Consider the following 26,254-nt stretch of genomic DNA (forward strand, 5'->3'; position numbering starts at 1 on the left):
ATCGTGGATCATGGTTTCTTGGCTTTGAGTGAATTAAATGAAGCGCACCCGAAGTACCTCTGCAAGTAGCATATGGTGCATGTCTATACCTGGAATGCGTCAGAGACTAGTGCTTCAGTATGTTAGACATGATAACACGTACTGGTCCTGACTTCTGGAGCCACTGGCTTTAGCAAATCAGTACGCCTGGAAGATCCTGGTCTGAGCCCATTAACAAAAAAGTGTGGAGCCTTCACACTAAACACAGAAATAAGGAACAACAGGGATGCTAACTCAAGAAGTCAGATATTCTATGGACCTGTCAAACTCTTTTAACCGACAGTCTTTTATAGCGTCAGTATGCTGTCAGCATACTGTCTGGCAGCCTGTTGTTAGCTGCCCACCCATGCTCCCAGGAGGCAGGGTGTCAGTCTGCCATGACAGGCTGCTATTAAACCATCAGTGGGAACAGGGGAAAAGTCACAACTGTCGATGTCACAGTGCACGGCAACTGGCACAGTTAGGTAGCGCTGAACCTGGAGGTAGATTTCGAATTGGAAATTGGCCAGTTCGAATGAACCCAATTTCAAGTCCTTTCAAGGACTACGGACATTACAGAAAACTAATTGACTTGTCTGGCCTACATGCCACTGGCACAGCATGAAATAGAGAGCCAATGAACTTTCTTACATTTGCATTTAGTCATTTAGCAGACGCTCTTATCCAGAGCGACTTACAGTAAGTACAGGGACATTCCCCCGAGGCAAGCAGGGTGAAGTGCCTTGCCCAAGGACACAAAGTCAGTTTGCATGACCGGGAATTGAACTGGCAACCTTCGGATTACTAGCCCGATTCCTTCACCGCTCAGCCACCTGACTCCCTTCTTACAAGGCACCAATCACAGCTCCTCGTCTATTCAGTGTGATCTAGGCTGCAGGGGTAACGTGTGTGTGTGAAACTGAGGTATGCTTCATTGTACACTGTACATGAACCCTCCAGCGATATCGGGACAACTTGAACTTGAGTACATTATTCATCAAGCATCAAGTATTCAGTATACTGCATGTACAGCTACAGTATATAACAGGCCAGCTAAAGTTGTTTGACAGACAGAAGCACTCTCACAATCGCTCCCTTTTAATTCTGTTTGAATGTTCTCATCTTGTTCATCAAGTGACAAGGTATTTCTCACTAATGGGCTGTATGGAACTCAATGAATGGCTGTCCAGAATAATTGCCTCGACACATTATGCTGCCTATGTCATGTTTGATTACAATGTGGATACCCCTCTTGCAGGACCAGTGAGTGTATGTGTATGTGAACACACGACTAGACTACAAGCTCCTTCCATCCCTTTTAGCGAGTCTGTTCTTCCTCCAGACACGAAAACAGGATCTGAGCCAACAGGCTTTCTCCATTGTTGTTCAACAATATGTGTGTGTGTGTGTCTCCTCGCCCCTCTCTGAATCTTCCTGCTTACCGGGCTGTTTGTGTCAGAGCTGAATAATTAAAGATCTACGTGCTGTTGCACCAACACATCTCTCACCCCACTGATCTGATTGGCTATCTCCCTGGAGACCGAGTTCTACAGCCGCCTGGTATTGTCTGCCTGCACATGACTAATGTGTGTGTGTGTGTGTGTCAAGAATGTACAGTTTCTGTATAGTATGTGTGCAGCACCACAGTGAAAAGAAGACAGTAATATATGCACGCATTTATGTGTTCGGTCTTCAGGTCCTCCGAGACAGTAATCATTTGTGTTGTGTGTGAATGTTTGTGTGTGCGTGTGTATGTGGGTGGGTGGGTGGGTGTGTGGGTGTGTGACACGTGTGTGCCTTCATGTTTGTGTGTGCGTCCATGTGTGTGTTCAATTAGTAGCCATGCAATTAGCCCAAGGTCAAAGGTTAAGGTGCAGGGACTGTGGACTGGCTGCTCAGCAAACTCTGCTACACACACACACACATATACACATACGCTCTCTTTTCATTCTCTTTCTCAGTCTCGTAAACCATACTTCCATATCTAGACTGCTGTAGTACCATAGAACGCAGCAACTGTAATCTCTTTAGTGTGCAGAGTTACATGGACAGAGAGCAACCAGACAGGGGGAACGTATTGATCTAATCTGACTCCATGACTGGAATGGCAGGCCAGAGAACTGTGTGTACTGACATACGTAATCCTTTCTTGCTGCCATTTTTACCTTGCACCTCGCAGCAGTACAGTTTAGTTCTGAAGAAAAAAGCCGAAATGTCGAAAATAAAAGAGTTGATTTTATTTTTGTGAGTGTTGATTCATGTGACTGTATGTGTGAGTTGATGTGCCGTAGAGTCCTTTTGAAATGGCAGATTTAATAGACAGAAATTGTTTTCATTTTTCACCCCGGGGCCATGTTCTTTTCAGGATTGTTTCTAGACTTCTTGTTCTCTAACTGTCACTTCCTGTTGCCTGACCAGTTCTCAACATAGATCAATTGATTGGGTTAGGGGACGTGACCTGCTAATCAGGTTTGGTCCAATCACATTCCCCATTGTGCTGTTGGAGGGTGGGAGGGTGCGTTGTTGGAGGACAGAAGGGGAGCTTGTTGGCTTGTTGGAGGCTTCATCTAAAAATGATGTGTGTGTGTGTGGGGGGGGGGGGGGGGGGGGCAGGAAGGTTCGGGTTGCGAGGTGTAACAACTCGACCACACCCTCTCTAGGACTGACGGTTTAGAACCCCTAGAACTGTGGCACATTCTCCTGAAGCCTGTGTTCTTATCCTAGTCCAGGATAAACTGGTTCCCCATTCCAGTTCTCTTGCAAGATTAATCTCCCCATCTTGTGGCCTTTCTGTTACCCGCCCCTGACAGTTAGATTGGCAGTCGGTGTTTCCCTGTGGTCTGACCTCAGCGGCAGGGTCAGAGGTCAATGGTTCATCCATCCAAGTCTATCTGATCCAGACTTTAGAGGTCACCACCTCTCTCACTCGCATTACCCGTGGCCTTGCCTGGCCTGTTTTCCTACCTCGGCTTCATATCGCCTATGCTTTCTTTCCTCCTCTTTCCCCTCTCTCCCTCTTTCAGTCCTCCAGCCTTTCATCTTAAGGTCTGACCTCCAACCTCTCCCTCCTGCCCAACTTCTGCTTCAGCTTTATTCCTCGCTCCCTTCCTCCATCCACTCTGCAACCTTCATCACCTCATCCTTTTATCTTTGTTTCTTCTCCGTCTCCCCTTCGCCCCCTCCTCTTTCAACCCCCGCTCTTTATCTCTGTCTGCCCCACCTTCATTCTCCTACCATCCATCCCACAGTCTCCCTGTCTTCCTGACCCTGCTCCCCATCTCTCCATCACTCCATCTTAACACTCTTTTTTTCCACTCTACCCATTAGTTTATTTACCCATTTAATTTCTCTCTCTCTCTCTCTCTCTCTCTCTCTCTCTCTCTCTCTCTCTCTCTCTCTCTCTCTCTCTCTCTCTTTCTCTCTGGTTCTCATTGTCCTTTTGTGTTTCACCTCTCACTCTGTCTTAATCTGTTCCAAGCTGAGACAAGTCTAAATGATGTTCAGTGTTTATACCCTGATTTTATTACACGTCTAGCAAAGCAAAGATAATTCAATAAGCATCACTTGGATGACACTAACTTCATCCACTTAATGAAGTTAATCCACTGACAGATTTCTCTCTTTCTCTGTCCGTATTGCTCCGCCTTCTTCTTCTCTCCTACCTTTGCTCTCTTTCCTACTTTCTCTTTCTCTTTTTATATCTCTTTATTTATTTCTGTCTTTATCTCCCCCTCGTTATGTGTCTATATTTTCCCCTCCTGCTCCCCTCTCTCCTCCCTACCTTCTCTGTCTCCCCTCCCTTCCTCCATCCCCCTCTCCTCTCCTCCTGTCCTCCCCCCTCCTCCCTTGCAGGGTGTTGATGGAGAGGCCTTCGAATGACAGCCGGTACAGTGGTCATCACCGGAGGAATCCTCGCAACTGTTATCTTACTCTGCATCATCGCAGTACTGTGCTACTGTAGACTGCAGGTAAGTCTCTAGACTGCAGACAAGTCTGTCTATGAAGATCACTGGCAAGCTGAATTGTCATTGTATATCATTCCTATTCCTCTTTCTCCATACTGGTCATAAAGGTGTCGTGGTAGAATTGTTGTATTCTATGTATGTAATTATAATATGATAATAGTATATTAGCATATTCTTGTAAAGTACATCTGTTGTAACTGTCTCACACACAAAGGGATATTAGACATGCAGTCAGAGCTGAAGGACTGTAAGGGGTTCGTAAAAAGGTTTCATTGATGAAAGCTCCACTCCCATCTGATTCATCCTGAGATCAGCCGATCTTCTCGTTGTCACAACTTTCTCCGATTTGTTTTCAATTCCTAGATCTCTCTCTCACGCTCTCTCAAGCAAACAGATTCTCAACCATACTCATGTTCAGTCTAATGTTCTGTCCAGTTTGTCACAGAGAACGGCTGCAGTTTACTTCAGCACTTTTCTTCTTTGGGGATCAATGAAATATAATCCTCTGTTCCATTCTGTTTTTGTGTCTGACTGATACAGGGCTATTTTGTGTGCGTGCGTCTTTATGTGTGTAAGTGTGTGTGTGTGTGTGTGTGTGTGTGCGTGTGTGTGTGTGTGTGATGAAACCCAACCTGTGAAAGCATGTTATTCTCGTTGGAGTTCATTTATTTTGACTAATTAAGATTTAAACAAGATGGCATTAAACACCATCCACAGCTTCTCTGTTCCTATTATGATCAACATTCTTTCTGTTTCCTGTCTCCCCACGCCCTGCCTCTCAGTACTACTGCTGTAAGAAGGAGGAGTCAGAGTCGGAGGAGGAGGAGCCAGACTTTGCTGTGACGTCCCGCCTCCCTCCAGTGCACTCCAATCACAACATTGTGGCGGCCTCAGCCGCCGTCTCCTCCGCCCCCAACGGCCCCGCCCTTTTCCCACCGCCGCCAGCGCGGAAGCTGACGCGCTCACAGACCTTCTGCCCGTCCTGCACCCACTATGAGCTGCCCTTCTACCTGCAGCAGCCGGAGGGGCTGCGGAACGGCGGCGAGCGCGTCAGTTACCGTAGCGTCCAGCAACACGACCTGGACCCCCTGCCCCACCCTCTGCCTCACCCGCTGCCCCTCCCTGTGCCCCTTCCCGTAGACCTGCCCAGCTACCACAAGCTCAACCTCACCCGCTCTGTCACCATGAGGGACATGTTCACGCGCAGCTGCAGCATTAGCACTGACGTGTAGTCAGCATGGTGCCCCCTTGTGGTTTGGAGGGGGCAGGGCAACGCAAGAGACACCAGCAGAGACAGGAACAGGTTTGGTACAGAGCCAGGGAGAGGGGTAACAGGGACAGTTATAAGACAGGGAGAGGAAAAAAGGAACAGGGAATAAGAGATTGCTAGACAGCAGACACTACCACCATATTTGATACAGATACTGATTTAGTTACAGATTGGCTGATATTTAGACTGCCTCAACAAACGAGGCATCAACACATTCTGCTGACACACTTCTGAGACCTCCTGAACATATTCTTCCCCTGTCTCCTCAGTCCTCTTCTCCTTCCCATCTCCGCTCCTCAGCGCTCTCTTTCCCCTGCTTTTCTATCCTCACCTCACATCTACTCAGTTCTCTCCTCCCTCCTTTCCTTAATCCTCTCCTTAGCCTTTGGTCTCCTCTCCTCACTCAAACAGATCCTCCATCACAATAACCCATTAGATCAAAAACTTTAGCAGCAAACTACATTTGCTGCTAAAGATATAATGACCCATCATTGTATCTCAGCTCCTCTCCTGATTGGACCCCTTACTGCCCCTGATCTCTAATGGAAGGCGAAGCATATCATCGTGGTGAACCAGTCATCACTGACTAAAACGTGACTGCAAGCCTTGAGAGCGGATGAGAAGAGGAGGAGAGGAAACTTGGCGTCCCAGCCAGGATCAGACTGCAGGCATAGCAAACGATCCCAGAACGTTAACTAGGCCATGACGTTACATCACGCCACCTATAATGACATAAAGAGCTTCTGAAGGACCGCCTCCTCTGCTTGGTTTTCTCATTTCTAATCCTTTTCTAGATATGCCCCTCCCCCCTCTCTCCTTCATATTGGCTAACAGAGTGCCGGGGCGTGTCGCTCACAGGAACACAGTGTGACAGAGAGACTACAGCCCTGCTGGATGGACACTTACACACACTTTGTTTGTTAATGTCAGATGATGATGATGATGAAGATAATGATGGAGATGATAATGATGATGATGAAGATAATGATGGAGATGATAATGATGATGATGAAGATAATGATGGAGATGATAATGATGATGATGATGATGATGATGATGATGTTGATGATGATGATGATGATGATGATGATGATGATGATGATGATGATGATGATGATGATGATGATGATGATGATGATGATGATGATGATAGAGATGGTGGTGGTGACGATGACAATGGTGATGATGACGATTGTGATGTTGATGGTGACATCCCACACAGACCTTAACACACAACTAAAGCTTGTGTCCCTACCATACTACCCAGAGTCTCACTGGGTTGCAATAACACTTTAAAGATATCATTTCTGAAGACATTTTAAGTTCCTAAAGATGTCAGAGATTAACCTGGCAGAGTGTGTGGCCTCAAAAGATGGCAAAAGAGACACAAGAAGGGTTTACTAACTGTTGTCCCTTTTTTTTTAATTGTTGTTCTACCGAGCTCTCATGGCTGTGTATTGTGAAGCGTTGTTCTGTGTCGGCTGATCGTTCAGATACACACAGGAGTATGTGTGGAATTAAGACCCAGAAGTGGGTATTTGTACCAAGTCTACACTATAACTTTACAATGTTCATTAGTGTACACTGAGGTGTCAATATCGACAATGTTTTCACCTTGATTCCTTGCGTTGCCGCTTGATGAGTCATTATTGATTATGTTGAATCACTTATCTTCATTTGATTGGATTGGACTTTACTAGGGTGTACTCACCGCACTGCACTGGGCGTATTCGCTCGGAAATCTTTTGCTAGGCCTGGGGTGGATTTCTCTGGGCTCAGTAAGCAGGCCTAGGGGTCGCTCTGTTCGAAAGGCAGGCTGCTCTGTGTTTATGCCCTCCGGGAGACCACTTTCCTAATCAGATTATTTATTACCTAGATTTAATCTGAGGGGGAGGGGAGCAGGAGATGGGAGAGGGGGATGTGTGGGAGGAAAGGGGAGGTGGGGTGGCTAAGAAGGGTTGTAGGGGAGGAGTGGGGTGATTGGAGAGAGAGGGGGGGCAGGGTAGAAACTGGCAGGCTCCCTGATGTGTTGTCCATCCACTGGTACTGAGCACATCACTCTCTTTTTCTTTCTAATATCTTTCTCTTTTGTTCTTTCACTTCTTCTCCCCAAGTTGAAACAAGGACTCAGTGTTTTCCAGCAGATGAGACTTTGAGTTGTTAAGGAGTTTAACCGCTCTTGTGACTGGTATTATTGATCTGGTTTTATCTCTTGCAACCTACAAACATACTTACACACAAACGTACACATACAGACACTTACACACGTGATTTACCGTTATAGTTTATCTTTCTAATTGTGATTGACTTCTTGCCGCACAGGAACTTTAGTACCACAAATAATAATTCCAGTGATATTATTAGAAACGCTATTATTATTATTATTATTAATATTATTGGTGTTTTTTGCTGCATTGTTGCTTTCTTTCAGTATGGTTTGGTTTCAGCTCTAAAGTAAATTGTTTTCGTCATGCTTTCAGATGTTTACTCATGATCACTCTGTTACTAATAAAAGGGTGTGGAAATCTCCAGGTTTGCTTCTGTTTTTACTCCTCCAGTAGCACAAGGAACACACACACATGAAGCCCCCATGATGTGATAGCACGTCATGGGTGCGTGTGTGCCCTGTGCATACTGTTGTGTGTGCGTGTGTGAATGCGCACACAGAAACAATGCGTTCTCAAAGCCTTGCGGCACTCTTTACCAAGAAATCCCGTCCCCATCTTGTACATTTACTGCACACTACTGTACAACTTGGTTGTTGGGTTTCTGGAATCCGATTTGCGATGACTTCAACTCTTCTTGAGTGTTGGATGTCTGAGCCCTAGTTTCTTAGTGTCTCAGTGTTCTGATAATCCCGATGATTTAAAACATCAAGGTTGGGGTACTGACTGCTTAAAGGTTTGTCTAATTTAGTACGGCTGAATGACTGAACCTCCAGCATGAAGGCTACAGCAGAGCTCTCTGACTGTAAACTCTACATGCCCTTGTGGTTTCCTGAGGGATGTGTGTGTGTGTGTGTGCTTGTGTGTTTGTGTGAGTGTATAGTTAGGGACCACTAAATTAGTTGTGGGTGACTGTATTTTTGGTAACTGTGTGTTTTTGAGTGATTTAAAATGTGCCTAGACCTCCCTTGCCTCCATTGGAACAGAAGAATATCTTTGCCATGTCTGAATAATTCAGAACCACAATCGCTTCCTGTGCATCTAGCTGACCGCCATGGACACTGCTGCCGGATTGATGTTTTATGAAGAGCTTTGAATCATCTGTCTCTCTGGTGAGCCTCGTGTCCTGTGTACACAATGTCTCTCCGCCTGTAACTCTTTATTTCTCTCTTCATGACAGACCCTGTCTCTTTTTTTTCTCTCCCTCTGTCTCCCTCTCCTACGCGCACCACTCCCCTCCCACACCTTCCCTCTGTCCCTGGGTGGTGTGCGCGTGTGTCTACAGTGTGCTTTATGACCCTGGTCCGTAACTCCAGTGAAGTGATGTTTAGATCCAGTGGAGATGGGGGGGTGGGAGGGGGGGGGGCCACAGCCAGAATGAATTAACATGATTGAATGCAGTCGAGCTGTCATGGTGGCTAACACATCCTCCTCCATCCTCTATCCTCATAAACTTGGTCCTGTGCTATGTGGACCAGGAAGTAGCCGCCCCAGCAGAAAGACTTGCCATCTCAATCTCCCCATGTTAAAATATCTACATTTTCACATTAATGTACATTGCATTCAATGATATTGATATTATCATTATTGGCATTACTTAAACTACAACGTTATAATAATTTATGGTGGCATCGGGTCACACCATCCGTCCTCACCTCCATGCCACCCCATACCATCTGAATCAGAATCAGGTTTATACAAACAAGGAATTTGCTTTGGTGGAGCAGACAGACCAGCAGAGTTTGTATTAAAGAGAAAATCACACATTCGTTTCTTCATTTCAGATGCTTCTGTTTGTGTACATTTTTCAATAGCTTTACATGTATTAACCAACGAATTATTGCAGGGCCGTAATCATAATATATCCCCCCAATATTCAAATCTGGTCAAAATGTCCCCCCCCCCAAATTTTTTTTTTTATTGATATAAAAATATAAATAAAATATAAATGTGCTACGCTACGACAGGCAACCACGCATGCTGTCCGAGATTATCATAAAAATGTAATCATATTCATAACTAATCGTAAAAAATGTTCAGGGTGGACCTTCAGACTCCCCAGCAGATTTCGTTCCCCCCAATGTTGACTCCATGGCTACGGCCTTGAATTATTGACCAAAGTTAGGTGCATTCGATTGTCAATTCATATCACCACCACGTGGTCAAATTGTGTTGCTGCAGATGTCTCGCCTCCTCCAGTTTTACCAATGAAAAGGCAGCTGTTCAGTTTACATTGTGGCGCGAGATTAAAAACTAAACAAAGCAGGCTGAAACCAGCCTCAATAAGGAACGTTATTTCCGGTGAATTTCTTCCTATTATTTTCCAAATAAAGGTCACCAGAGTACTATTATTTAAACGTCAAAAGACAAGGACAGCTAATGTGTCACTGTGTACTGTGACTTGTGTGTAAAATGTGAATAGACCTATGTCAAAGTCATTTTATTAACAATCATTTACAAAGTTTACCTTTGTGATTTACACTTTGGAACTTCACAGATTGATACAAATAACTAGACTGATAAGTAATTATAAAATCATAACAATCGTAAACTATAATAACTTACTGTACATCAAATTACGCTTTTAAACTTGGCGATACTTGTATAATTGACGACAATTACAGCTAACTGAATACAAACAGGAGCGCTACCGAATTCACATAGGCATATCAAATGCTGTTATTCTGAAAGCAAATTGGCAAAACCGGAAATGCTTTAGAGCCCAGTTCGGAACTTGAACATTGTATCTTGCTGGTAGTGGTAGTCAGATACATTCATCTTAAAATATCTAGATTACTGAGCGAATTTCAATATTTTTAGGATGATAGTGGCGTCTCGTTCTGAATGCTGTACGGAAAACGTCACAGAACGGCCTGAAAGCACTGAGCTGAAAGATCAACCGTCAACTCCGAGGGGAGATGTCTCGTCAGCTAGCACTACAGTCGGTGCTTTCAGAAGGTAGATAGCTAACTGCTAACTAACTTAGCTGCTAAATGAACGTAAGAAAGTATTTCTAGCTGTGTCAACAACTTATTAAATATTATTGTGTGTGTGGTAGTAAATTGTTTGTGGAGTAAAGTGTTGTTTTCTAGTTGCAAAGGCTTCCTTCCTACACATGTATGCCTGTACTACTATATTTGAGCCGCTAGGTGGCGGTAAAGTACTGTATTACGGTGATATCCATTGTGATCGAAGTTCTGAAAGCAGGACTTAATTTTTTTGTCATCAGGACTCCCAACGCAGGATTGAAAAAAAGAGTCAACTCCAACTTTAAATCACCTGTACGTCTGGTTATAACTAAGGAACTCCCACAAAAATACACATAATACAATCTCTCTTTGGTACTGACAACCCATAAACAACCCGCAAGCACTCACACAGGTTTTCTTGGTCCTCAATGCATTTCAGCTTCAGAGCCTTAATGCCCCGGGCAGCAGTACTTCAGCCGACCCCCAGGCGGAAATAGACCACCTGAGGAGGAGACGGGCAGATCTAGACACAGAGATTGCTCTGCTGGAGAAAGAGTGGGTATATGTTGTGTGTGCCCAAGCCCCATGTACTATCAAGGCTAACGTGTTTCCTCTTGTTTTTTGGCAGTGGTTTAAAAGTGGATGAGCTGGAGCAGCACATTCACCTTCTCCATGAGTACAACGACATCAAAGACATCGGACAAAGTCTGTTGGGTAAGATAGGTAAGGGCACCGCACATACACACACACACACACACACACTATTGGCCCACTCAGGTCCAAGTAGATTAGCTAACATCTCTCTTTGATCAGGCCCTCTCCAGGTCATTGAAGATTGACAGATTAAAAACACTGCTTTGGGAACCCTATACCGGTGGGCTTGTAGCCTTAAAACTTGTCTTTGCTCAGTCTTGCTCATTGGTCTGAAAATGGTAGGCTTGGTCATTTCAACTAGTACTTCTAGAATGTTTTGCCTAGTGCATAATATGAGCTGATGATGAGCATTGTTTGATTTCAACTTCAGTTTAAGTGATGTCTTTTATTTCTAAACATGCAGAAGGGGAAGTTGCTTAATACTTGTGATTGGCTGTTGAAATACTCTTGATTCCGAGGAAGTGAGGGAGGTTGGAAGAGAAATATAAAATAATGAAGGGAGGGAGACTAAGGAGGAAAGACAAAGAGAGAGAGAGGTGGCAGGGAGAGCGAGGGAATGAAAGGATGAGGCAATAAGGAAGGCGCAGGAAGGAGGGAGGGAGAGAGAGACAGTGAGCCCTGCCCACGCTGGGGCACTGAGGGAGAGATGGAGAGAGAGAGACATCCGCACTGTGGTGGTGGTGTTTCCCTTTGACACAATGGCCACAGTCATGACACAAACACACACACATTTTCTCTGGCCACTGTCCTGACCCCTCGACACACACACACACAAAAACCTCTCTATTGCCGGCCACAGTTCTGACCCACACACACTCTTTAATTTGCCACTGTCTCGACGCCCCACAAACGCATACATTCCTGTATTTGCGTGTGTGAACGTGGAATTTCATAATGGCGCGTGTCATGCGTCAAAGAAAGAACAACGGATAATCCTGTGTGTGTGTGTGTGTGTGCTCCTCCTCTTCAGCCTCTCTAAGAGGAGTGACCACAGGAGACTTGTACAGCCACTTTGGCCTGGAGCTGGAGGACTGAGATGCTCCTTGAATACGGCTCCTCCCATCACAGACCGAGAGGCCAGAAGGAAGATCAAAGGACTGGATCTAAACAACCTTGCTTAGCCCCGTCAGATCTACTGGAGAGCCGGGTGTATAGGGGCTAGGGAGCTGCTCTGGGCAGACACCTGAGCTGGACTACTGGCTCTCTGGTGCATGGGAGTCAACCAGGGGCCACCCTATCCCCTCGTGGGTCGCCTGTTCTTACTGAATCTGACTCAATTGTTCTCATATTAGTGCTGGTGTTAACATTTGTATAGTTCAGATCTGACTATCTTTTGGACTACACCACAGCTGGGCCTGGAGAACTGGGCCTGGGACAGCACGTGTAGCTGGATTGGTCAGACTCCTAACGGGTTATGTTCTGCTAGCAACTTGTTGAAGGATAGGCTTTACACTGGATAGTAGTTGCCTGTAAATGTCTAAATAAAGTTTTGTTTAATTGAACAAGTCTCCACAACAGTCCTCTCAGAGAGAATTATGGAGAGCTTGCAGAACTGAGTAAACGGCATGTACAAGGCGTGTCACTATCAGGGGAATGCAAAAGCTGAGAATGTGTGTTGTCTTGTGCTGATAGTGCTTGCCTCGTTGGAGCTTAGCTCATCTACTCATCTAATCTTCATCGGTCAAAGACCATCAGTTGTTAGAGAACTCTAATTTGGCAAGCAGAAGATAATATTAACATGCATAACACCATATCGTCGTATTTTCCCTACAGAGCAAAGTTTAAATTGTGAACTTAAGCCTATAGTATTAGCTTTAATGTGAAGTGTAACTTTATCTTTTGGAGAAATAAAACTAATGCTCAACATAATAGGATGATAAGGATACAATATCCCCTTAACATCACGGTGTCCAGAAACCATGTGGCCATCGGAACTGCTTGGGGCTGAGCCGCTGGCGGAGCTTGAACAATGTTTAAATGGCCAGAGATTTGCGGCTATGCGCAGGTCCCGTGTACATTTCTGACGTTCATCTACGTGGCCCCGGGGTCTGGGTGGTGTGACTGCACGCTGATTCCCCACCCATGAAACTGTTGATGGGTTATTTTCACGAGCGCCTCACGGTCCTGCAGCGCGGCCTTGTTACTACCGGGTGGAAACGAACGGGAGCAGCCGAGCACTCGACTCGTCGGCAGGGCCGCATTTCCTTGAGTCAGAACCGCAAACTCCGCCTCTATCGGATGCAATTGTAAACTACGGGGTTGGTGGTTGGTTGTAGCTGCTGTCAATCACTTCTTACAGTACCGGTGGATACGGAGGGGGCGGGTGAAGCTAAGAAAATTATAAGGTCATTTGAATTACTGTAGTGAGCGAGATTATGGCTACTATAAAACAGAAAAAATGATTCCAGTGATAAGAACTGACGGATGATTTAAATGGGGGTAAAGTCGAACCGAGGCGTAACGCTAATTTGATAGAATATCGCTGGTGGAAGAGAGCTGAACAGAACCCCGGTGTGTGTCTGACAAGCCAAGCGAGCGACAGGGTGAGCCAGGCAAACGGTGGAAGGCTTTGCTAAGCCGATCAAGGCGGAATTGCACAAAACGGGGTGGTGTTTATACGCACATTGTACTGATTGTGGATACGTGAAGCAAGGTATGTGATTAACACATTTACGGCACTTGCCATCTTTTTCTCCAGGACGGTCTGTTTCCGGATACATGTTATCTAGGAGCTTGGTCCTAACAGACGCGTGCTCTACCAACTGTCCTTTGACAACCTTGCCAAATGTATAGTTGCGTGCGTTTGGGCACAGTGGGCTTGGTTATTGTTAAATTATGTTTCCAAAAACTAGCCTACGTAGGCCACTGTCCGCGCCAGGAGTGCGGATGACGGATACCGAATAACAGCGAGCATCATCAAGACCAGCAATTGAGATGGGGGTTACTGGCAGTCAGAAATAGCTCTAGCACTCGAATAGGGAAAGGCTATACCGATGCGCGCCACTAGCTACGCATACACTTAGCTGAAGCTTCAATTTATAGCATCTGGCTACTCGGACAGAGAAAAATGTGAATATAAGATTGGTGTTCAAACCAGGTTCCAATATTAGGCCTTTTCTATATGAACGGCATTGCTGGCTCTTATTGGATTGACGAGATTTCCTTATTTGTAGGCTACATTCTCATCATCAGTCTTCAGCCTCTCCAGTACCGCAGTGTTGCTGCTGCTAAGCGCCTTGAAATGCCCCCGTGTAGAGCACGGCCCCATTCATTGATAGATTACCATACAATATGATTTTTTTTGAACAGTGATGTAAAAACAGCTGTGAACGTGGCAATCTTGTGGATACGAATGTAAATGAATTTCTCATATAGCCCGGCCAGAGCCACTCGGATTAATTTGTTAGGTGGGCTAGGCTACATTATTATTTTTGTTGGCATGAAGTAATGAGTAGCCTACGCGCAAATGCGGAATGGAAGTCAGGGCAATCGAACTGACGAGGATGACTGTTCTATCCATCTTAATCTTTGTATTACTTTACATATTTCCTTTCAGAACATTGACGACAGCGACGGTTATCTATGTTACCGTTCAGCCGTCCAGTTCATTAATAATGCCTAGTTCTCCTTGCCATATCAAGTAACCGCGACTGATTTTCTTGCAACCTAAAGGGTTGTGGCTTTGGGTGGTTGCGTCCATCCGTAAACAAACCCTTTTGGAATGATCTCTAATTTCCTAAACGTACAGGATGTTCCGACGAAGCCTACATAAACTACAGCGAGGCACCGTAGTTAAGTGATGTTTTAGTTTAGAGAATATTTTTAATTTCTTAGAATGTTTTAAACAACACATTTTATAATGACTGAAGTGTAGAAAAACAAACAAATAGCATTCTCGATTCAGGAAAATATTTTGCTTTATAGCATCTTCAGAAGGGGAGTACCAAGTATGCTTATTAACCTACAGTCGGGATAAGAACTATATATTCGTTGTTGCATCATGAAGGAAAGTGAGAGAGAGAGATGGTGGGAACTATGGATGGATGGTTAAAGAGAGGGATAACTATAGCAGAAACAGGTACCATTGTATTTGCTGGCATCAGCACCCTGACAGTCAAAGGTCATAGTTCATGCATGACTAACGTCTGTCTGGGTTTGTGCCTACATCACTGACGGCACATGTCACTTGTACATATTGTACAAGCAGACACTTTGTGTCAATAATAGAGTCTTCAAAGTTGTGTTCCGACATGTAGTCCATGTGTATACTTTGGATCAGTGACAGTAAAGTTCTGTCGTCCATCTAGCCAATGAGAATCCAGTATTAGTCAAGTCTTTCTCCTGACCTTTGTGTCTCTCTGTGGTGATATTAGTATCATTGGATGTTATGCCTAGTATACTGTATCTCAGATATTTTACTTGGTTGTTGTGCAGGGCTATCTTTAACACTCCAATTACCAGTGTGCAGTATGACCAGAACAGTGTACTGACGTTAGTAGCACTGCTGATTTAGTTGACAGTGTGGTATTGTTGTTGTGATGTTTCCCTCCTCTTCCTTCTTCTTGTTGTGTGTGAATCCTAACCCTACCTAGAACAAATCTGTGTTACAGTGCTAATGTTTTGATGTGTGTGTGTGTGGTTGTGTTTCCTGTATTAGATGATGCGTCTGGCGTGCACTACAGCCCTGCTCTTCGTGCTTCGTCTCCTGGCGGGGTTACCGTGGTTTCAGGTGCTTCCCTCTATCGCCATCTTCTACCTGGGCACCGGGGGGTGGAGCTTCCTGCAGATCTTCGCCAAGACCATCGGCAGAGACCTACAGTGAGTACCACAGCCGGGGTGTGCGTGTGTATGAAGGGGGCCAGAGAGATGCAGTGTTTCACTAGAACTATGCCACCATTCCAGAGTAAGGCTAGGTGAGACAGGTAAAGCGACATATTCCTGTAATTCTGGTACTAGCTTGTGTGTGTGTAGCTACCAGGGAGAATAGGTGAGGAATGTTCTAGTTAGCCAAACTTAAGGCAAGGAGACAGGTGAGTCTGTACATGTACTGTCACCATGGTAACTGTTAAGGACCATGAAGTTCAAAGAGCGAAGACCCCACCTGTTGACTCATCATGTCCCATGCTCCTTTGTGGAGCTCATCCCTGATCTAACAAGCCCAGGCTGGTGAAAATATGAAGCTCCCATACAGCACTTGTACATATCCAGTCATATGAAATCTGTGAAGTAAAGGCAGGAAGGAAGGACGGTAGGTAGGAAGGATGAAAGCTTCATCAGTCACACAGAACCGGGTGTAACCTGCACATTAGATGCTAGTTGTTAATACCTGCCTGACCTGTTAGAACCTACCTGACCTGACCTACAGAAACCACCAATATGGCCCAGCCCAAAGGGATAGTTAATCACAATAAGTAGTCATTAAATACGATTTAATAAGAAACGTGATCTATATATATCTTTTGTAATCATATCAGCAACTAGAGAGTGGATTTTAAATAACTTGTCTGGTGGAGGTGAGGGGAATATTAGATCCAAAGTGTATTTTAGTGGACAGTCCATTTAAAGGCACTGTAGTGTGTGCATATGGAGGCTTCACCTCTGTACACATGAGCTGTAAAACCTTTATGATCTGTGACTACAGTAGACTTTGTTCATCCCCCCACCCTAAGCTTAAACTACTGACCTTTTACCTCAATGTTTTACATCTGGCTTCTGATAATGATCCTTAATGTATTTGTTTAAATACATTATGGCTTGGTGTGCAATCTAATTGGGAAAGAAAGGCAGTGATGAGATAAGAGTTTTGTTCATAATTGTAGACCTAAACTTATCCAGGTTTGGGACTCATGTCATCTACATTCACTGGTTTCACTCATTATAATTTCCAAGTTGACTTATAATTCCAAAACTAGTTGAACACAATATTTTTTTATTCAGATCAACCATGATCTGTTTGGCTTTTGTTATTTGTTACTATTGGCTGTATTGCTGCGCATGCTGTCATTGGTCATTGGCACAATATGTCTCCCTTTAGCAGTGTTCTCATTGGTCCTTGTCCCTGCTCATTCCTTTTCCAGTGCGGCAGGTGTTCTCCTGAAGGTGAAGTTGAATGTACGGAGGCACCTGAGCGAGAAGAACACCATCCCCAAGATATTCGCTGAGACGGTACGTCGCCATGGCGACAAGACGGCTCTGATCTTTGAAGGCACCGGCGAGAGGTGGAGCTTCCATCAGCTGGACGAGTACTCGAACCGCGTGGCCAACCTGCTGCTCCAGAGAGGGTTCCAGGAGGGAGATGTGGTGGCCCTTTTCATGGAGAACCGGTCCCAATACGTGGGCCTGTGGCTGGGCATGGCCAAGATAGGAGTGGAGGCCGCCCTCATCAACTTCAACCTGAGGCTGGAGGCCCTGGTCCACTGTGTGACCATCTCCAACGCCAAGGCAGTGGTGTTTGGCAGCGAGCTGACTGATGGTGAGGATGGAGGGATGGATGGAGGGATGTAATTTATGAGAGGGAAGGGGTGATGAGGATAGAGGAATAGGAAGCTCTGTGTCATCATCTCTAATTGGGTGAGAAATGAGGGATGGAGATAAAGAGGGAAATGTAGGGGGGGTGGGGGGATAGAGGAAGGGGATTAACTATGGTTCCATCATGTGGATCAGTTGTGAGAATGCAGGGAGGCAGGAAGCTGGAGGGATGGAGAGATGAGAGAGACGGAATTAAGGATGGAGAGAGAATAGAAGGTTGCAATGGATGGAAAGGGACGGGGAAAGATCTTCCTTTTAGTAGTCCCATGTAAGTTATAACATTGAAATATAAGGTTTCGTTCTGTTAGGTTCGGGGCAGACACTGCAGACCCGTATCAAGCCTATATTTATCCAGTAGTTTTATGTCTTAAGTAATTGGAAACCTCCCTCCCTCCCTCTGCCTCGCCAGGGCCAGTCAGCACATTCCCCTCACTGAGCGAGAACAGCAGGCGTTTACATCACCGTGTGTCTGTTTGTGGGGGCTTCTGGGAGATTCATGGCTCTTTCTCTCTCTCTCTGTTGTACTCAGTAGCTGTTTCTTTCTCTCTGTCTGCTCCTCCCTATCCTCCTCCTCTCTGTCTCGCTTTATCTTCCTCACATTCTTTCTCTGCCTTCCTCGCACCTTTTCTCTGCCTCTCTCTCTCTTCAATCATCGGTCTCTTGTTCTCTCTATTTCTGTCTTTTAATGACCCCCCTCTCTCCACCTCCCCATCTCCTCACTCCATCCACCACCCTCCCTCCCCCCTCCATCCTCTCTCCTTCCCTTCATCCCCCTCTCTCAGCCATGTCGGAGATCCACAGCTCCATGGGGAAGACAGTCCAGCTGTTCTGCTCCGGAGACTGGGATCCCCAAAAAGTTCCTGAGGGAACCGAGTGCCTAGAACCCCTCCTGGACTGCGCCCCCACCCACCTGCCCAGCCGGCCCCAGCGTTGCTTCACAGGTCAGCCAGCCACTCTCAGACAGCCAATAGGAGCACTACTTCTCTTGCATGTTTACATTTCTGATTAAAGAATAAACGGTGTCCTAGTGGACCTGCTGTTATTTAGAAATAACTTGTTCTACTGTGTCGGTGCCTACTGACTTGCTGGTGTCTCTCTTGTCTCTCCTTGTCCCTCCCATGTCTGCCCTGCGTGTGTGTGTGGCTGACAGACCGTCTCTTCTACATCTACACATCTGGGACCACAGGGATGCCCAAGGCGGCCATTGTGGTACACAGCAGGTAGGCAGCAGCTCTGAACCCATAACCCTTAACCCCTAACCTTAACCTCTGTCCTTTCACATAGCTTCCAGCAGTAGCTTTGAGCTCCTAGCATACAGCTCCTAGTCCCTAGTTGGGGGATGAATGAGGGAACACAACCAACTTCCTCTCTCCTCTCTCTCCCCCCTCTCTCCTCTCCTCTCTCTACCCCTCTCTCCTCTCTCTCCTCCTTCCCTCTCTGTCGTTCTGTCTCTCAGGTACTATCGAATGGCAGCGTTGGTTTACCACGGTTTCAAGATGACCCCAGACGATGTGCTGTATGACTGCCTTCCCCTCTACCACTCTGCAGGTGTGTGTCCGCGTGCGTGCGATAGAGACACGCACAGCGAGGGGACATCCGAAGATGAACATTTCTTTCTTTCTGTTGTGCGTGTGTCGGATGGCGTGTCTGTGTTGCGCTTGAGCACCATCGCAGTGCGTGTGTGTCTGACGTACTAACACCGCCTCCATACCCCCCCCCCCCCCCCCCCCCAGGTAACATAGTAGGAGTGGGCCAGTGCCTGATCCATGGGATGACTGTGGTCATCAAGAAGAAGTTCTCAGCTTCACGCTTCTGGGATGACTGTGCCAAGTACAACTGCACGGTAGGCTTGGCGTGCCGACTATATAGGCTGAGCTGTCTCTATTACATGCCATGGACACACCAGGTGTCAGTCTTGCCTGTCAGTCATGTGATATTATCCTCACTCACTTTCCCCTCCCAACCCGTGTCGTTCGTTCTGGTTCCAGATCGTCCAGTACATCGGGGAGATCTGCCGGTACCTGCTGAACCAGCCGGTGCGGGACACGGAGCGTCAGCACCGGGTGCGCATGGCCCTGGGGAACGGCCTGCGCCAGTCCATCTGGGAGGAGTTCACCCACCGCTTCAACGTGCCGCAGATCGCCGAGTTCTACGGCGCCACCGAGTGCAACTGCAGCCTGGGGAACTTCGACAACAAGGTGAGTCGCTCTGAACGCCCCCTCGCGCCCCTCCTTGCGCCTCCTCCCCTGTTGCTTTGAGTCGTTTTGAGTCGAGTGGTTTTGACGCGGGGTGTGTCGTCAGACGGGCGCGTGCGGCTTCAACAGCAGGATCCTGCCCTACGTCTACCCCATCAGACTGGTGAGGGTGGATGAGGAGACCATGGAGCTCACCAGAGGTCCTGACGGAGTCTGCATCCCCTGCCAACCCGGTAACACATACACACATATATATACGCACACATATACATATACACACAGGCATGCACACCATGGCATGCACGTCATGCTACTGTCATACAGCCCTCATTAAAGGTCTGCATGATTGCAAATGTATTAATAATCCTTATTTATCTCTCTCACTCTTCATCTCCTCATTCCTCCCTTCCTCCCTCTCTCTCTCCTTGTCTCCTTCTTTCCATCCAACCCTTCCTCTCTCCTCATCTCCCTCTCTCCCTCCATCCCTCCTTGTCCAGGTGAGCCAGGTCAGCTGGTGGGCCGAATAATCCAGAACGACCCTCTCAGAAGGTTCGACGGCTATGTCAACCAGTCAGCGACCAGCAAGAAGATCGCCAACAGCGTGTTCAAAAAAGGAGACAGTGCCTATCTCTCAGGTCAGACACCACCAGCGTGTCCTCCGCACGCGCGTCTCTCTCCCCCGTCACCCCGGTCTCTCTATTCCAAGCACGCCTCTCCTGTCCCCGCTCTCTCTCACACACGCCTCTCCCTCTCGCGGTGTCCTCTGTCCTCCATCTCCAGGCGATGTCTTGATCATGGACGAGTGCGGCTACATGTACTTCAAGGACCGCACAGGCGACACGTTCCGCTGGAAGGGGGAGAACGTCTCCACCACCGAGGTGGAGGGCACCCTGAGCAGGCTGCTGGACATGAAGGATGTGGTCGTCTACGGGGTGGAGGTTCCAGGTAAAGGAAAATACAGGCTACTCTCATGGAAGAAGTAGTATACTTGAATGCCGGCTCCATGAATGTATGGGAGTAGCTGTGGAATAGCAACGGTGCCAATGTGGTTGGGACTGACGTCATCCCGATGTTTCCCGCTGCATCAGGAGCGGAGGGCAAGGCTGGCATGGCCGCCGTCGCTGACCCCACGCACACCACCGACCTGGAGAAGTTTGGGCGAGACCTGGAGAAGACCCTGCCCCCTTATGCTCGGCCCGTCTTCCTGCGTTTCCTGCCGGAGGTCAACAAGACAGGTGAGCGGCATGGCTATTATACCCCGGGTGATCATCCACTGGTTAGAGAGACAATTAGACAGATTCAAGGCTGGACAGAGACTTGCATTTACAGTTAGCAGACACTCTTATCCAGAGCGACTTACTGTAAGTACAGGGCCCCCCCCCCCCCCCCGAGGCAAGTAGGGTGAAGTGCCTTGCCCAAGGACACAACGTAATTTTGCACAGCCGGGAATCAAGCCAGAAACCTTCTGATTAATAAGCCGATTCCCTAACCTATCAGCCATCTGCCCCCCCCCCCCCCCCCCCCCCCATCTGACTTATTTGAGAGAGACAGGTCAGTCAGGGGAGTGTAGGTTACAGTAGATTATTTAAGAGGTTTCACATAGAACGTGAGACAGGTGAGAGGCACTCCATTCTCAAGTAACACTTTATCCATCTCCCTCTCACCCTCCCCCCTGCGCCCCCCCCCCCCCCCCCCCCTCATTCTAGGCACCTACAAGTTCCAGAAGTCCGACATGAGACGGGAGGGCTTTGACCCCAGCCTGGTGTCAGACAGACTGTACTTCCTGGATCCCAGCAGAGGGCGCTACGTGGCGCTGGATCAGGAGCTGCACCGTAGCATCCTCTCAGGGAAGCAGAAACTCTGAGACCACAGGAACCCCCCTCCCCACCCTCCCCACACACACACACATATGCATACATACATACACACACCAGCTTTATTCTCTCACACACAGATGCACGCACGCACACACACACATAGCATCCCAGACCTCTGTTGCCCACGCCCCTTGTTACCTCCGCAACCACAGAGAAAGGCAGATGGGCTTCACCCAGGACATCTGACATCTGACACCCCTAACACCAAACACATGCCCCCCCCCCCCCCCCTCACACACACACAGAGACTTGTGACAGCGACCCTTCATTGACCCCTGACCCAGCCCTCAGCCACTGGTGGAAGGGGTAGGCACTGAGATGGGCGTGGCATTCCGAATGCAAAAACTTAACTAACTGCAAACCTGATGGACAGAAGAGGAGGAAGAGGAGGAAGAGGAGGAAGAAAGAACGTACCGGCACCTTACCGGGAACATGAAGGGAATTACATCATGCACAGTAGAAATTAGAAAAACATCTGTTCGTCTGTTCGTCTGTCCGTCTGTCTGTCTGTCTGCCTGTCCATCTCACAGTGAGGGCCTAACCAGGCCTAACCTGCACAGTTGCTGGTGTCGTACTTTAGTCCAGAGAGCCCTTGTCTTGGTAGGGTACACCTGTAGAGGTCAGTAGAGAGGGGTGTCTCCTTCCAGTCTGGGAAGTAATGGGGAGGGCGCCTCCTAGTGGTTTAATCTGAAGGAGGTTAAAAGTGCAATAGACATCCAGTGTTTGCTGTGCAATAATCAGTTGAGATGAACTGATCTAAAACTGCTTTCTATATCTGCATCACACCAAAGGTATCATTTCAATTTCTAGAATAGCCGTGACTGTGTAATATGATGATGATGATGATGATGGATGATATGTTTGAACTTTGCGTTTCCTTCAGCTGCAGTTCAGATGCATCGCGCTAACGCTGCCATGACTCTGCCTGGCTTAGCCCCCCGCCCCCCTAGGGGGCGCTCCCCATCTCACGTACTGTTAAATATACACCCGTTGGAACACAAAGAACGACATTGTGACACCCTCTTTTTCAAACCTGGGGTTGTCATAAATGTGCTTGGGGTCTTTAAGGATTGTGCAGGTTAGGCCTACTGGGTTTCCCCCCTTCCCATGTTGTGAAGTGTGTGCTTGTGTAGTGTGTACTTGTGTAGTGTGTACACGTGAAGCGTGGTGGAGGAAGGAGAGAGGAGGGAAGAAGAAGAACAGGGGAACAGTATTTTTTTGGTTTTTGTTTATACCTTTGATTTCTCTTATTTATTTTCCGTAGCAGCAGCATGAATGATCAACACAAACAGAGCTCTGTGCCTTACTGTGGGTTCACAGGCCCTGTCCTATACCACACCCTTACATCCTGAATGATCTCCCTGTTCCCTCGCACTCCTCTCTAGCGCCTTGACTAGGACCCTATACACACTCCAGTATCATGCCTCCATAATCCAAATACTGGACAACATACTCTTAGTTAGCACACTGTTTTGCGCCCCGCCTCCCTATCACTCTTCTATTCAAGTTTTGGTGCCCCCCTCCCTCCCCGTCCCTGCACCCTTCCCATGACAGGAAGTCTCTGTATTAGGCCAGTGTCCATATCCTGTCGTAACACCACACCCTCCAGCAGACCTCCATGCACTTTCCAGGATCACGTGACCCCTTTGTCACTGCAGGCTGCTTGGAGCTCCAGACTGAGCTGTCAAACAAGCTCTCAGCTTGACAGGCCGACTATTATGACCCCCCCCGCAGCCTTCTGCTGAGACTGAGATGGAGTGGGCTGATGGAGGGATAGATGAAGGGACAGCAGGAGGCATAGTTGGGAGAAGAGACCAGAGAGTTGGCTGTCTTCATCCGAACTTCATTTCAGGGACTTTGCTCCCAATTGTTTTCGAACTGGCATCCTCTCCTTTGCTCTCCTGTCTCCTTCCCTCTATCTTGAATTGGGCTGGTAGAGTTTCTTTTTCCCCAAGGACTATTTTCGCCCACCATTCCCACCTAAAGCAGTAGGCTTCGGGAACTCGCGGAACGATGACGTCTCTACACACTTCCTTGCTCCAGCTCTCTATTTAGTATAATGTACAAATGTAACTTAGTGGGGGTGGGATGGGTCTTGGAATGATTGACAGCCACCCTTGGTTCCTCCCTCATCTCTTGTATGGACACCTTGCACACTGGAAGAGGAAGAGTGCTTGTGCAGGTTGTTTTGTTTTACTGTACTTAGTATAGACAAAGTGTTTGAAAAGCGAGTGACCAATGATGTAAACTAAAGTGTTATTTTGGGGACTGAGGTGGGGGAGACAGAAACACTACTCTGATGCTTATAGCTGTGGGCTGCACTTCTGCACCTGACCACTGGGTGGCACATGATTGAGCAATTTGTCTCTGCCTTCCCTTTCCCTTTCGAGTTTGTCTTCACCTTTTTGTATTTAAAATTATTATTTTGTAAAAGAAGTATTAATTATTCTTTATTTGATTGTGTTTTGACCATTTTTTTTGCTTGGCTCGTATATTGCTGTTGTTTGTTTTGACTGCGTGAGATCCTAGTTTTGAGGGCAGATGAGAGCAGTGTGTGCGTGCACATGATGGAGCCCTGAGAGGTGTCACCTGACACCCAGACCTATGACAGCCCCAGGCCAGTGGGGGGGGGGGGGTTAGCTTTACTCTGGATCTGTCACTGGGCTGGGCTGAGGCCCTCACTGTTTGGATACCTGCTGTGGTCTTGATCATGCACACACACACACAGCCCGGCGAGTTGAGAAGATTGTGTGACGACATCAAAGTCGATAGTCCGGATCGACGTGGTAGACGTTCCAACAAGAGTTCATTGCTACTCAGAATAGGCGTTACACCTTACTAAATCAGTCTAAATGCTGCTATCTGGTCCCTCGCTTCACTGGGCTAGGGCTGGCACAAACTCCTAAACTGTGTATGTGGGTGCAGAGTACAATAGACTTCAGCAGGAGTGTCAGGGTGTGGCTCACATCTTCAGCCACAGAGCGGCGCTGTTTCATTATCTTTTCATCACCATGGCATAAGGGGGACGTTAGACCTAACTGTATCAATTAAGGGTTACAAATATCACCACAAGGGTCCACTACAAAGGGGGGAGACTTAAACAACTTCACAAAAGGACATGTTTCTTTACCGTGCAGACGGAACTACTCTACTGTACCTGTCTTGTCATTTATGTGTTGTTTCATTGGCCAGTAGATGTGTCTGTCTTTTGAAGAGGACCCCATGGCTTGTTCTTATTGGTCCATATCAGTTGTATGGTATGTTTTAGCTAATCCAAAGACCAATGTTAGTATCAGAACAGCTTTCTGGTCATTCCACCCATCCCCTTGATTGAACTAAAATGAAGTGGTTTAGCAACAGTTGTCAGTCGCTAGCCAATGACGTTGAAGTTCAGAGACCACCGCAAAGAAGAGGGGAAGGGAGGTGAATGCTTAGTAAAGGAACGTGCCCTGGGAGAACCGTCCTCCAGACCTCCCCCTGACGCCTGTATAGATCTGCAAAAGACACATTATGGGGTCACATTATGGGGTCACATTATGGGGTCACATTATGGGGTCACATTATGGGGTCACATTATGGGGTCACATTATGGGGTCACATTATGGGATCTAGCCAAGATGGAGGCTCCCTCCCTCCCCGTCTATGGTCTATGTAAAGAGTGCACTTTTTATTTGTCTTTTTATTCTGTTGTGGTACTCAGGAACTATTCCAAACAATGGCTGAGAAGAGGGACCGTGTTTGTTTCTTTGCTTCCAGGCAGCAGGCAGCTGGTATAGTGTGTGTGTTTGTTTGTCAGGGGTGGGATGGTGGGCGGAGGGGGTTGTTTAGAGGGAGGTGTGTGAGGTGTGGGGTGAGACACACTGATGTCCTCTTCAGATGACTTTAGCTGTACAAATCATGCTCTTGAAGAAACAAAAAAGAATAAAACGTGGCAATGGCAAATCAACATTAATAAAACTATTTAAATTGTTGACGTTGGCGTTTTCATTTTCTTCTTGTAATGAAAGTGTAGGGGTTGTCATGCTGTCTCTGTTTGTTCTTTGATTAAAACGTCCTGTTTGTTAGGAAGTCTGGAGGGGAAAAGACTGTTGATAAAGTAATGACACTTTATAAACATAGACTGAAAAATTTAGCTTAGAGTTCACAGCAGTGATTCATGTAGTCTCATGTAATGGACTTTGTGGATACAGAGTACAATAGACTTCAGCAGGAGTGTCAGGGTGTGGCTCACATCTTCAGCCACAGAGCGGCGCTGTTTCATTATCTTTTCATCACCATGGCTGCAGGGGCGGTTAGCACTGCCCTTCTGTCCAGAAGGGGGACGTTAGACCTAACTGTATCAATTAAGGGTTACAAATATCACCACAAGGGTCCACTACAAAGGGGGGAGACTTAAACAACTTCACAAAAGGACATGTTTCTTTACTGTACTTGTCATGTATGTGTCGTTTCCTTGGCCAGTAGATATGCCTGTCTTTTGAAGAGGACCCCATGGCTTGTTTTTATTGGTCCATATCAGTTGTATGGTATGTTTAGCTAATCCAAAGACCAATGTTAACATAATAGCAGAACAGCTTTTCTGGTCATTCCACCCCATGTTTGAATTAAAATTA

At 46.9% G+C, this 26,254-nt stretch overlaps 3 protein-coding genes across 4 annotated transcripts; all 3 read left to right on the plus strand.

Moving 5' to 3' along the window:
- Positions 1–3,893: 3,893 nt before the first annotated feature.
- Positions 3,894–5,215, plus strand: fam163ba (family with sequence similarity 163 member B, genome duplicate a). Its single transcript, XM_067250994.1, has 2 exons — positions 3,894–3,986; positions 4,766–5,215. The coding sequence occupies exons 1-2, from the start codon at positions 3,894–3,896 to the stop codon at positions 5,213–5,215; spliced, it is 543 nt and encodes a 180-aa protein (XP_067107095.1).
- Positions 5,216–10,152: 4,937 nt separating this feature from the next.
- On the plus strand, positions 10,153–12,751 carry swi5 (SWI5 homologous recombination repair protein). 2 transcript variants are annotated; one of them, XM_067250910.1, is made up of 5 exons: positions 10,153–10,376; positions 10,648–10,699; positions 10,827–10,942; positions 11,016–11,101; positions 12,012–12,751. In XM_067250910.1, exons 1-5 carry the CDS (start codon positions 10,240–10,242, stop codon positions 12,074–12,076), a joined length of 456 nt encoding a protein of 151 aa, XP_067107011.1. In that variant the 5' UTR covers positions 10,153–10,239; the 3' UTR covers positions 12,077–12,751. The 2 variants fall into 2 exon arrangements, with proteins under 2 accessions (XP_067107011.1, XP_067107010.1); XM_067250909.1 differs by having other exon boundaries at positions 11,016–11,110; positions 12,012–12,747.
- Positions 12,752–13,414: 663 nt separating this feature from the next.
- slc27a4 (solute carrier family 27 member 4) lies at positions 13,415–24,271 on the plus strand. Its single transcript, XM_067250447.1, has 13 exons — positions 13,415–13,694; positions 15,699–15,859; positions 17,119–17,513; positions 18,352–18,510; positions 18,720–18,789; positions 19,026–19,117; positions 19,303–19,412; positions 19,558–19,767; positions 19,871–19,997; positions 20,262–20,399; positions 20,545–20,709; positions 20,853–20,999; positions 21,471–24,271. The coding sequence occupies exons 2-13, from the start codon at positions 15,699–15,701 to the stop codon at positions 21,626–21,628; spliced, it is 1,932 nt and encodes a 643-aa protein (XP_067106548.1). The 5' UTR covers positions 13,415–13,694; the 3' UTR covers positions 21,629–24,271.
- The last annotated feature ends 1,983 nt before the right edge of the window (positions 24,272–26,254 follow it).

This window comes from Osmerus mordax, chromosome 14 (assembly GCF_038355195.1).
Source record: "Osmerus mordax isolate fOsmMor3 chromosome 14, fOsmMor3.pri, whole genome shotgun sequence".
NCBI lineage: Eukaryota > Metazoa > Chordata > Actinopteri > Osmeriformes > Osmeridae > Osmerus > Osmerus mordax.

Excerpts from the sequence above, each read along its gene's own strand:
- fam163ba (XM_067250994.1), top strand. The coding sequence starts at position 3,894 with ATGACAGCCGGTACAGTGGTCATCACCGGAGGAATCCTCGCAACTGTT. Across the intron at positions 3,987-4,765 it reads TGTGCTACTGTAGACTGCAG|TACTACTGCTGTAAGAAGGA; the intron begins GTAAGTCTCTAG and ends CCTGCCTCTCAG.
- swi5 (XM_067250909.1), top strand. The coding sequence starts at position 10,240 with ATGATAGTGGCGTCTCGTTCTGAATGCTGTACGGAAAACGTCACAGAA. Across the intron at positions 10,700-10,826 it reads ACTCCAACTTTAAATCACCT|CTTCAGAGCCTTAATGCCCC; the intron begins GTACGTCTGGTT and ends AATGCATTTCAG. Across the intron at positions 10,943-11,015 it reads ATTGCTCTGCTGGAGAAAGA|TGGTTTAAAAGTGGATGAGC; the intron begins GTGGGTATATGT and ends GTTTTTTGGCAG.
- slc27a4 (XM_067250447.1), top strand. The coding sequence starts at position 15,699 with ATGATGCGTCTGGCGTGCACTACAGCCCTGCTCTTCGTGCTTCGTCTC. Across the intron at positions 19,768-19,870 it reads TGGGGAACTTCGACAACAAG|ACGGGCGCGTGCGGCTTCAA; the intron begins GTGAGTCGCTCT and ends GTGTGTCGTCAG. Across the intron at positions 19,998-20,261 it reads CTGCATCCCCTGCCAACCCG|GTGAGCCAGGTCAGCTGGTG; the intron begins GTAACACATACA and ends CTCCTTGTCCAG.